We start from the raw sequence: 12,440 nt of genomic DNA on the forward strand, positions 1-12,440 counted from the left end.
GGTAAAACACCCACCCCGGTCCCGACGTGGCGACTATGGCCACTATTATTAGAAGACTCTGTGCTACGTGCGGACCTCTCACACACCATAGATTGCTACTTTGCGGAAAACAGTAACACAGCAACGAGTAGGTTAGTCGAGTGGGGCGCTTTCAGGGCGGTAATTAGGGGCAAGGCGATAAGTGTAACGGTGGGTACCAGACTGGATCAAGCGTGTGGCCTATGGAGTTCCTGTCTTCTCATCCAGCAAGCACATCACCTTCAGCCACTCCACAGGACTTCACTGGACCGACCACAGCTGCGTCCACTTCAGCTTCAGAAGAACCACGACCCACCACCACCCGCAACAGGTTCCTCACCGGAGCTGGAGCAAGATCACCGCCGAGCAGCTCACCACCTCCCTCAGTCAGAACCCACCCGCCAGCACAACGGACCTCACCGAAGCAGCACGCAACTTCACGAAGTGGCTCACCGACTGCGCTGACGACCTCGCACCACTAAAGAACCCTACCAGCAGACCCAGAAGCAAGAAAGCCTCCTGGTTCACTCGAACTCAAGGACTCCAAGAAAAACTGCTGCACCCTCGAGAAAGCCTGGCTCCTCGACCAGACCACAAACATGACCGCCCTCAAACACGCCACCGCAAGCACCACCAGCTTATCCGCACTACTAAGAAGAAATCACTGAAGGAACGACTGGACAACAACGCCCACGACAGCAAGGAACTCTTCAGCATCGTTAAGGAGTTCTCCAACCCCAGCACCGGCAACAACAACATCACTCCTTCACAAGACTTCTGCGACTCTCTCGCCTCGTTCTTCCACGGCAAGATCGCCGACATCCACAACAGCTTCAGCGCACCATCAACGCACCCAACCGTCGAACCAGCGCCCTCCACCGCCACCCTCCGCACCTGGACCACGGTGACCACCGAAGACACAGCCCGCACGATGAACACCATCCACTCCGGATCTCCGACCAATCCCTGCACCCACCACGTCTTCAACAAGGCCTACTCCATCATCGCACCCCAACTCCGGGACGTCATCAACACCACCTTCAACACCGCCACCTTCCCGGAGAGCTGGAAGCATGCCGAGCTCAACGCCCTACTGAAGATGGACATCCCTCGACGCAGCCACATCTCCGGCCACCTGAAGGACCTGCACTGGCTCCCCGTCAGCAAGAGGATCACGTTCAGGCTCCTCACCCACGCACACAAATCTCTCCACGACCTGGGCCCCAAGTACCTCAACTACCGCCTGACCTTCTACACGCCCACCCGCCAGCTATGTTCGACAAGCCTCGCCCTCGCCGCCGTACCACGCATCCGAAAAGCCACCGCTGGTGGCAGATCCTTCTCCTATCTGGCGGCCAAGACATGGAACTCCCTCCCCATACATCTTCGGCTGACCCAGGACCATCTCGCCTTCAGGAGACAACTCAAGACCTGGCTGTTCGAGCAATAGCGGCACCTTCCCCCAAGCGCTTTGAGACCCTGCTGGGTGAGTAGTGCGTTATACAAGTGTTATGATTGATTGATTGATTAGGTCCTTAATGGACACTGAAACTGAAATGGGCAGGCTAGAACAATTGGCTGCGACTGACAACACCCACAAAGGTCCTCTTCAAGAGATGAGAATTAAACACGCTGAACTCCTAGAAAAGGCTGGGACTCTGCTAGTTCGATTACTCCGCGACACCCCTCCCACAATAGTGATTAACAAAATCAGGACAGAAGAAGGAATAAGGGCCTCCACACAGGGTGATATTGAGGACATACTACGCTTCGTTACACAGCGCACCCATGGGAGTACCCATGGTGCAGACAGAAGCCTTCCTGTCTGCCTTCACTTTCCCAGTGTTAGCGCCCTCGGCTCAAAAGGACCGGTCAGTACCCATAACATTGCAAGAAATAAAGATCGCTATGAAAGGGCTCCCCCGTAATAAGACCCCCGGAATTGATGGCCTCCCCATTGAATTTTATGCTACGTACGCGGATACATTAGTGCCCAGATTGACGGACCAGTATTATGCAATATTTGAGGAGGGCTCCCTACCTCTTACCACCGCTCAGGCGATATCACTGCCTAAACCCGGTGGAGACCATACGGATATGGCTAATTACCGTCCACTGTCGCTGCTACCCACTGAGTACAAAATACTGAGCAATGTACTGGCCAACAGGCTGCTGCCATTCTTGTCGCGCTTGGTACATATGGACCAGACCAGATTCCTCCCAGCGCGTAGTGCTTCTCTAAACATCAGGAAATTGCACTATTTAATGACGGAAGCGCCAAAGCGGTTCCCCACGCGGGCTGTCTCTCTTTAGACCTTAGGCAAGCGTTTGACTCGATCAATTGGGAGTATATGTTCCAGGCGCTGCCGCGCTTTGGGATACCAGAAGGTTACATGGCATGGCTAAGGCTGCTGTACAAACCCCCAACAGCGCGCATGAGAACAGGCAGACACATATCGGGTGAATACGAGATTCATAGAGGGATGAGACAGGGTTGTCCTCTATCGCCCCTGATCTTTATTCTGGCACTAGAACCCTTGGCAATAGCAATGAGACAAAACCTCTTAGATTTCGGGATACCGATAGGATGTACGAGCCACCTCTTCTCGGCATACGGCATATGCGGATGATATTATTATATATAGGCACGATCTTCGCCAACCCTTTAGACCACTCCATGACCTGTATGAGAGATTTGAAATTATATCCGGCCTCGCTGTAAACACTGCAAAATCGCATGCCTTTTTCTTTAGGGACCAAGCAACGGACGAAAACATAAGCTTTGGGGACACCCTACTCCAGGTGGCACCAACTACGTTTAAATACCTGGGTATCCAGATTTATAGAGCACACGCAGACATGCTGGAGGGTAACCTTGATAGAACAATACAGTCTTTGCGATCCAGTGTAGTCTTTTGGACCTCATTGCCTTTATCAGTTATGGGGAGAGCTGCAATAGCCAAAATGGTGGTCCTGCCACGCCTGCTATATTATTTCTATAACCTGCCATTAATAGTGCCCTTATCCACCTTCAAAACACTGAACACTCCACTGATGGATCTTATCTGGGGTACGGGATGAAGACGCATCAATTTGAAAAGGCTTCAAATGGGCACACAAGCGGGGGGACTGGGAGTCCCAGACTTTCGAGCGTATTATTACGCCTGCCAGTTGCAATGGTTATCGTACTGGACGGCAGGTCGTAATCTCCAGGAAATAGGATACACTGACGCAGACATTAGCAATGGCACACTACACGCCCCATTGTTACCAGGACACAAAACCCTGAGAGATCTGCCCCCACTGTTGAGTACTGCGATCACATGTTGGAAGGCGGCGCTGCGTTACACGTGCGACCACCACATATGCTGGCAACATACCACTGCTGGGTATCCCACTGACTGTTGGCACGCTCATCAAATGCACACTAATGTCCTGGACCGAGGTAGGTGTCAACACGGCATCCGACCTTTTCGGACACAAGACGTTATTGGACCAGGACACCTTTATTAATGAGACGGGCGCCCCGGCACACCTATATATAACGCATGCTGCATTGGTACACTACATAAAAAAACACTGGCACCACAAAGGAGGGAACCCTAACACAACGAATTGGTTAAGATGGTACACTATATGGGGAGGGGGAGACATTTGGTCCGCTGGATATATACTGGGCTCAGTACACACACTCGTGACTCCCTAGACACGCTGAAAACTATTTGGATAGAAGAGATAGGCAGAGACCTGACGGATAAGGAATAGGCGAAAATACCGGAGCATCCCAGAAAGGTGTCAAGGAACTCGAAATTTAAGTTCATCCAAACTATGATTCTGCACCGGGCCTATTTGACTCCAGGTAGGCTGGACAAAATGTGCCCGCACACACAACTCTCATGCCCTAGATGCAAGTTAGAGGGGGCGGGTCTATACATTTGCTGTGGTCTTGCCCAACAATAATAGCATATTGGACCACGGTTAGAGAGGTTACCGGTGAGGCGGCACACCATGTGGTTCTAGACACAGTGGAAGAATGTTTGCTAGGTCTACATAAAAATAGGTCAAAATATAAGGTACAACATCGATTCATAGATATGGCAATAATACTGGCTATCAGGAATATACTATGCGATGGAAATCATGTAAACCTCCTAGGGTGTCCAGCTGGCATGCAGAAATGCTGAGATGGGGCAGCGCAGAGGGTAAAGCACTGAGCAGAGAGGAGGCGAGGGGTCTGCGTAAGACACCGATAGCAATGGAGTGGGGAGCTATGTTGGAGGGGCTGAAGTCAGCGGAACTTAATCCAGATGTTTAAATATGCCAAATGTTTGATAGTGATATATGCTGCCTATGCCTTATCATCCAACGTACTGTGTAGATACGGTGTACTACAACGTAAATACTTGAATGTAATTATGGTGCACATGGTTTGTTATTATTGATATGCAAAGGAAAAGTGACCAAGTTAAACGGGGAGGAGGGGATTTCATTAAGGGAAGTTATTCAGTTCGCTGTTACTTAATATGTATAATGTGCTTCTCCACATACATATACTACATGTAACTAATGACTGTATACGCAGCACAGCGACGATTCTGCTGGTACCTTTGGACACATTTTCAAGATGTCAGATATAAACCTATTAATACGTGTTCACGATGACTTATGATCATACATGCATGCTGTGTAAATGGAATCATAATATGTAAGTAACATTGCGCAAATGTATATGGAACTATGTAACTTGAAAATCAATTAAAATAGGTTTTAAAAAAAAGAAGAGCTAAGGAAAAAAGGCAGAAACCTGGCACAGATGTAGAAAAAGTGAAAAGTATATCCAAAAGAAAAGAAGGGCAGGAGTCCCCTATCAAATTAATAATCAAACGCTAATCAGTCACAACAAGTTCATTATAGGAATTATAATTCGGAAAGCAAACCGAAAAACCTTTGCCGAGGTTTCAACAGTATGTTGCTGTTTTAAAAGCAAGGAAACCAAAGAGTTTGGGACGTCACCTACAACCTCATTTACAAGCAAGACCTAGCCAGGCAGAATTGAAAGAAACTGGATGGAAGGAGGTGTACGTGGCTATTAGTGCTGAGAATGGTAAGTGCATCTACCTTTTCATGATGAACTGCCTTCCATAACTACAGTCAGCAATTGGTAGCAGCATCCCAAGCATGAACAACAATAGGTAGCAGCTGTGTAAGCTTCCTCAAACACGCAGAGCAATGAAAATGAAGTCAACAAGTGTGCAAGGTGCTGTGAGTGTAGGTGTGAGAGATCCACATGTGTGCGATGTGTGTGATGGCGCAAACATGTGGGCATGTAGGTTTAAGGGCGTAATTCTATGTGATCATGTCTATGTTCGTTCATGCTCTGTGTGAGTTGGTGTGCCAGTGCAATGGGAATGTCTGAAAATATGTGATAATGTTTAAGATGTGTAAACGTTGTGACTGTGTGAATGGGATGTATGTTAAGGTGTATGTTGACTGGTGTGCTTGTATCGTGTGCGTTGATTTGAAAACACACAGCAACATAACTGTACTGGAGGAACCAGTACAAATATAGAAGACCATCCCAAAGTAAAAACCGGTTTAGAAAAATTTATGAAATAAAGAAGGGTAGCTACTACAAATAAAAAAAAAAAGAATTTAAATACATTCGCTGCTTCTGTGAAAAGGCCCATCTATTGATGAGTTATTCGTTTACAGAAAGGATTCCAATGTAGCATGTTTAGAACCATTCCCACACACTAAGGATTAAGATTGGGAAATTATGAGGAATGTATGTTTAATGAATGGGATTTTTTTTCTCAATAATTTTATCAACAGTCTAATAACTCAGAAAATAAAGGGAGCATATTTACATGGTCTAGAGCTTGTGTTTTGGCATCCACTCTGCAAATAGAACTATGGAGAGCACGTCATTTCATAAGGTAACATTACAAAATCAAAAACACTACAAAAATCACACCTTTGTTCACTTCCTCATAGTCTCACTCGGGCAAACATCAGAATTTCAACATAATTCTACATTAGCTTTAAACAAGATGAATAGTATCAGACGAAACATCTGTCAGCAGCTCAACAGGTAACATTGGTATCAAGCCTATGCCCAAAGCAGACTTTGTTATTCTCCATTTCGAAATATTTAAAATAGAAATGTTAAAATATCATCTATGGCACTGTATGAAGCAAACATTAAGCGATCAAGATTAAAGCTTAAGAAAAAATATTTTAGATCTCAGGCAAATGTTCACTACCTTTGAAGCCTTCTCTGCCTTAAGTCTGCGTACCACCTCTCCTTGATCAGCTACTTTATCATAAAGGATCGTACAATCTTTGGAGTTAGCGTGAGTTGGAGCAGAAGAGGAAAGAACAGAAGATTTGCAGAGAAGTGGGGCAGCAGGAGGGTTTCCAGGCTTGTATTCTATGCCTGTGACTTGTTTATATTCTAATTTTAGGCTTAATAGAGCTTTCACTGCCGCATCTACCTGATCCTGAAGAAGAAAGAGACAAGGGAGAAAACAAATCAAAGAGACAGAAGCAGAATATATAAAGGTCTATGGGATACGCAATGCCATGCAGAGTACCAGGCAGTGGATTCCATCAAAGCAGTAAAATTAGCATGCATAGTGAAGGTACAACTGTATCAACTTCAGAGTCTTCCGCAGCTCCCTTTGAAATCCTTGCCATGCCTTAGTTACATCAATGATCAAGAATAATCACTAAAGGCGTGAGCCCTTCAGTTGCATTATGTATAGCATCTGGGATTAAAACCTAAAACATGGTCTCAGATGTATGTGGTGTTTTATGAGGTCTACAAAACGCATGACCTGGTGCGCTCTGAATTTAGGGGTTAATGCCACAGTGCTAGACTTGGAGAACAATCAAACTTTAAGTACACAAACTGATGTTACATTAGAAAAACTTCTGTACTAAACCTAAATATATAAACATATTTCAGCACACTTCGGCTATTAATACAACTAGTCCAATTGCCCTGAATACAGTTTTATTGGCTTGCAGCCGCTCTGGTTTTATATATTTTACAGCCACACAGCCTTCACACCTCAAGTGGCAAAATGTGTTCTTGATAATATTGCGTAGATAAAAATCAGATATTGAAAGCTCCACATGCAATGATCTCTTCAAGTTCTGTATCCGATTATGGCCACGTGCAGCTGAATACTTCATGAGGCTTGACATGGGAACTCATTTTGTAGATAAATAAAACACAGAAATGAATGCCATGCCAATGACTTGCATCATGACGTGTACCCCAACACGGCTCATGCGTCAAACTGCTGTTAGTAGCTATATTACACTTTTTGGATGTTGATCATCATTGTGAAGAAAGAAAAAGACAAGTCTTGGGGGTATGCAAGGTAATTCACTAACACTGCTATCTGTTGCAACACCGATCTGCGTTATGGTCACGGCTTCTGGGTCTGCAATGGGAGATGTTAATAAGTTTCCAGCTCAACAGAATCTGATACTTTATCACCTTGGCTGCTAAGGGTTTTCCCGTTCTGTGCTGAGTTTGGATGATTCCCATTGTTCATGACTAGGTCAGCTCGTCATAAGCGCAGCGCAGGTAACACCCATGACGAGCTGACCTTGTCATTAGCATGGAAGGGGTTAAAGAATTCATAATATGACTAGCCTAGTGGTTCTGGATAGCAATGATGAATAGCCAATCCATTGGTTTGTTCTTGGTGTCCTATCTATTCTAATACTCTTTCTTGATGGCTACAGCATAACCTTAAGACCAGAAAGCACAAAATGAACTCCTAATCAATCACCTCCGTGTTTTTGTCTAGGATGGTATTGAATTTTCATGGAACCAGAGAACCATTTGGCGGGATTAATTGTTGTAATACAGCCTTTCTATAAGGGTGGTACTTCAGCCTGGTTTTAAAATTGTTGTGAACACAGTCTTCTTATTCAGTCATCTTAAATCATTGCATACTAATTGTCATAGTCCAGGACCCCAATATTTCTTAGGAGTCTGCTGTCGGATCTGCGGAATGGCAGTATTTTCCGATACTATGGCTGCCTTGTCTAGATTCCACATTATTCACCTTTCCTCCACCACTCTAAAAGTCATGCCTCCTTCTCTTAGAGTTTTTCCATCCTCACTTTCACGATTTGTTTACTATTCCTTTTTCGCATTTTCTTTCTGGTTTTCGGTCAAAGTCTGATGAAGCACTTGACCACCTGAGGGGGAGCTATGTATGCTGAGTTCCAGTTGCCCTTCACAGAGATCTGCATATGACAATAAAACCAATGCATAGAAAGATTGGGAGAATACAGGGAGAGACAGAAATGATTTATTGTGAGGCCCACCAAGTACTCTTGTTTCTAAACACAAGCCCAGAAACACCAATAGAAAAAAGAGCCTTTTGAAAATGAAAGAGGCACTAAATGGCATAAACATTGCTATAATATTAGGCTCTCCATTAAAGCTCTGAGCAAACAGAAAAGGGAAAAAGAATATCTCTTTGCCCTCCACCAATGAATCTCCAACTGCGCCAACACACTGGCACTCCTCAAGAAGGATCCCGGCAAGCAACACTCCAAGAAAGCCAGCTGGTTCACTCTCACCCTCCACGACTCTAGACACACCTGTAGACGACTTGAGAAGAGAAGGAGGAACAACAAAACCCCTGAAACAAGTGACCTTCAAAAACACCGTCTCTTCTCAAAACCACAAAGAAAACGGCCCTCCAATACAGAATCAACGCCAACACACACAACAGCAAAGAACTCTTCACCATTGTCATGGAGTTTGCCAGACCCAACAGCGAGACCAAAGACATCCTACCTTCCAAATACTTCTGCAACAAACTCAGCACCTTCGACCGCACGATCAAACAGATCTACAATAGAGTCAACATCAAAGACCCTCCGACCACGCCAGACAACTCTGCACCCAACCACACCGCACTCAAACAGATCCTGCTCAATTGGAACCCACTCACTACCGATAACACGCTCAAGAGCATGAAAAGCATCCACTCCGGAGTCCCCTCGGACCCTTGCCCCCATCACATCTTCCATAGAGCTGCCACCTCCATGGCCCCCAAGCTCCGCCACACCATCAACTGCTCCATCGAGACTAAGACCTTCCCTGACGACTGGAAAAACGCAAAGGTCATTCCCCTATTGAAGAAGCCATTTGCTGATCTGACAGACCTCAAGAACTTTAGACTCATCTCCCTGCTCACCTTACTAACCAAGGTCATCGAGAAGGCCATAAATGCCCAACTCTTCAAATTCATTGAGCAAACCAAGTCTTCGACACCTCCCAATCCGGATTCCGAAGCAAACAGCACAGAGATAGCACTCGTCGCCACCAACCAACGACATCCGCTCCCTCTTCAACTGGGCAAAACCACAGCACTCATCCTCTGGGCCTCTCTGCCACCTTGATACCAGCTCCCACCACACCCTAATCATGAGACTCCACAACGCTAACAACCAGGACAGGGCACTGGACTGGATCTACCCCTTCCTCACCAATTGAATACAGCAAGTCAGACTACCTCGGTTCCTCTGAGAACCTACAGAGATCAGCTGCGGAGTGCCCCAGTATCCACTCGGAGTACCACCCTTTTGACGCTACATGGCCCCCCTTGCAGCCATCTTCATGAACCACTGACACAACAGTCTCCTACGCCAACGGCACCCAGCTGATCCTCTCCCTCACCGACGAACCCACAGCTGACAGAACCAACTTCCACAGCAGGATGACGGCAGTTGTCACCTGGACGAAAGACAGCTGCCTCAAGTTCAACTTGGACAAGACTGAAGTACTCATCTTGGGATCCACCCACTCACCTTGGGATGGCTCCCATTTTCATCTGGGCCAAAAAACACAAATGAATATGATGCCATAGAGAAGATATGCAATAGGAGATAGAATTCGCATTATTACAGTCTGAATATCTAGAAGGCCAAGGATTATTTAGTTGGAGCATAATACAACGTAGTTTCATGTTCCAATCAAACACAGCTACAACTTTTGGAAAGATGAATTAATGACACCCATATTCTTGCCCATCATGCAAACATTTGAAGAAAGACTAGGTTCTTACATGGAGCATGAGGTTACTTTGGCTCTGCTTTTAGCGATTCATCTAAGTAATCTCTATTTCGGTCCTCATTATTGGGAGGCTATAGGATGATTTCTAGTCTTTGTACCATGCTCACACTAACTTATTTGTTACACATTGTTACTAAACTGGTTCAGCAGCAGTGTGTTCTAGAGTACCAATGTTTTCTCCATTCAAGCTGATCGGGAGGATGTCAAAAGTTGGAAATTACACCTGCCAGCCAAATGCATGGCATGACGGGTGGTGGTGCCAGTTACAACATGAGAGCATAATAATTCCAAGGGCAACGCTGCTGACTTTAGTCCGTAACCCTTAACAGGACCACTCTAGGCTTATGCCCAAATTCTTTGATTCTTTGACACAGACAGATAAATATTTGAATCCCACTTTATTTTACCTTGATGAGTCTTCTTTGAAGAGGGATTTTGAAACATTTATTAATTTGGCTTTTGTCATTTACCAATACAGATCAAAATACCCTCATGATTCTATTGTTGTGTTTTGGGGTTATCAGACTGCTCACAATTGCAAGGATTCCCACTTTTCTAAAGAACATTTCATAAACTGAGACCCAAACAGTAAAGTAAGTTTTTGCAATTTGAGAAACTTAAACAAAGCATACAAAGGATGACTAAATCAAGGAACTTTGGGGTTTCAAAAACTGATCTATGTTCTTGGGGCGGGCAGAGTAGTTCTGACCTGGAGAAGCACACAGAATACGGATGGTAGAAGTAGTTAATGTCCTCATTATGTGCGGAGTTAAAGGTTCCGCTATTGCAATGCATTTCATGAGGCAGGAGTTGAGGAACCTGTAATTCGTGGAGGATATGTCATAGAAAATTGTATTAATGGTACATATATTTCCAATTCGATTTAGAAATAAATACAGAACTATTGCATTAGCTATACACTGAATGGGGGAAGGGAGGGGGAACAGAATGAACCCTTAAACCCAATCAGAACCTGGAAAGCATATAGAATCATGGTCAACTGTTCCTGTGATTCACGAATAGGAAAATGCATTCATTCTAGCACAGTCTAAACACAACATACGTGCTGTTTATAATGTAAAGCCAATTTAAATAGTTATACGATCTTCAATAGTCACAAAAGCATGGGACTCCGGTCACGTGACTCTTAAAGAAGGTATGACTATCAAAATCGATTTTATATTAGCAATAGCATTCGTGTTGGGATAAGAAGGTGCATGTGTGAAAGCATCTTCCTTCAAGTGGCACATGGAAGACAAAAGTTAAATGACTTGGGTATTCCTATCCAACTTTACCTTTGATGCCTTCTCAGCTTTGAGCCTTCGGACCACCTCTCCTTGCTCAGTTACTTTTTCATAAAGAGCTTTGCAGTCTGTTTTGCTGGGGGAAGTTGAAGAAAGGTCAGCAGTAGAAGCCTTACTAACACCTGAAGCTGCAGGAGGGTTTCCCGGTTTGTATTCTACACCAGTCACTTGCTTATATTCTGATTTTAGACTCAGAAGTGCTTTCACTGCAACATCTACCTGATCCTGAGGGAAGAAAATATGAATTCAGAAAAGACTAAAACAATAGAGCAGTAGCAGTAGAGCATGCTCAGTACGCTTAGACCTATTTTCAATCCCTCTGCTATATTAGTCATGTCACAACACACACAAGGTATGTATTCTTAAACGGACTACAAACCTCTGGTTGTCCACCTTTGTTACAGTAAACCTGCATTTAACCCAGCCCAAGAGCTTTGCACAGGTAATAAAATAATGCTAATCTTCCAAGGAGCAGGCTATGGTTCTCTAAGTCTGTGATTTAGGCAGCCTAAAATAATATTCATGCAGGCACCGTACCTGTCAATACTTCAAATTTAGCATCTCGTTACATTTTACTTGAATGCCTCCTTTTGGAGATTAGATCCAGGAATTTAAGCTCATTATACAATAAAGATTCACCCTGCAGGGTGGTGGTCATGCTTGAATCTTTACTTAAGCCACTGAACTGTGACTGTGATCCCATGGTGGCTTCCCTGAAGTGTGTTGTTGACTCCCCTCGAAATGTTACATCACAACATTTATATGTTGGCAATCCAGACAACCTGGATGACACAGAATGCTCACAAAAGAAAACCATATATTCTACATTATACAGCTCGACTCAAACCACCTTCTGACACACGTAATAATGGACTTTGATACACTTAGTGCTCTTGATCTTTGCTAAGAACTGAGGCACCTCTGTCCTCTGAAACAAGATTTGAATAATTTCAAGCAAAAGTGCTGACCGCAATGTAGAAATACTTTGACGTGCGTAGTCCAGTATAAGG

The 12,440-nt window shown here is 44.8% G+C and overlaps 1 protein-coding gene across 4 annotated transcripts in view; it reads right to left on the reverse strand.

Moving 5' to 3' along the window:
• The window catches only part of EPRS1 (glutamyl-prolyl-tRNA synthetase 1), a 470,400-nt gene that overhangs the window by 232,111 nt on the left and 225,849 nt on the right, over nt 1-12,440 (reverse strand). For 2 of the 4 annotated variants that reach the window (XM_086927914.1, XM_086927915.1), the window contains exons 19-20: nt 11,422-11,655; nt 6,282-6,518 (exon numbers count right to left, since the gene is read on the reverse strand). The exons of 1 other annotated variant lie outside the window; for it this stretch is intronic. In XM_086927914.1, coding sequence (XP_086784040.1) covers nt 6,282-6,518; nt 11,422-11,655 — 471 coding nt within the window. The remainder of the gene's footprint in view (nt 1-6,281; nt 6,519-11,421; nt 11,656-12,440) is intronic. One more of the 4 variants, XM_086927917.1, reaches the window with a different exon arrangement.

This window comes from Lissotriton vulgaris, chromosome 6 (genome assembly GCF_964263255.1).
Source record: "Lissotriton vulgaris chromosome 6, aLisVul1.2, whole genome shotgun sequence".
Taxonomy (NCBI): Eukaryota; Metazoa; Chordata; class Amphibia; order Caudata; family Salamandridae; genus Lissotriton; species Lissotriton vulgaris.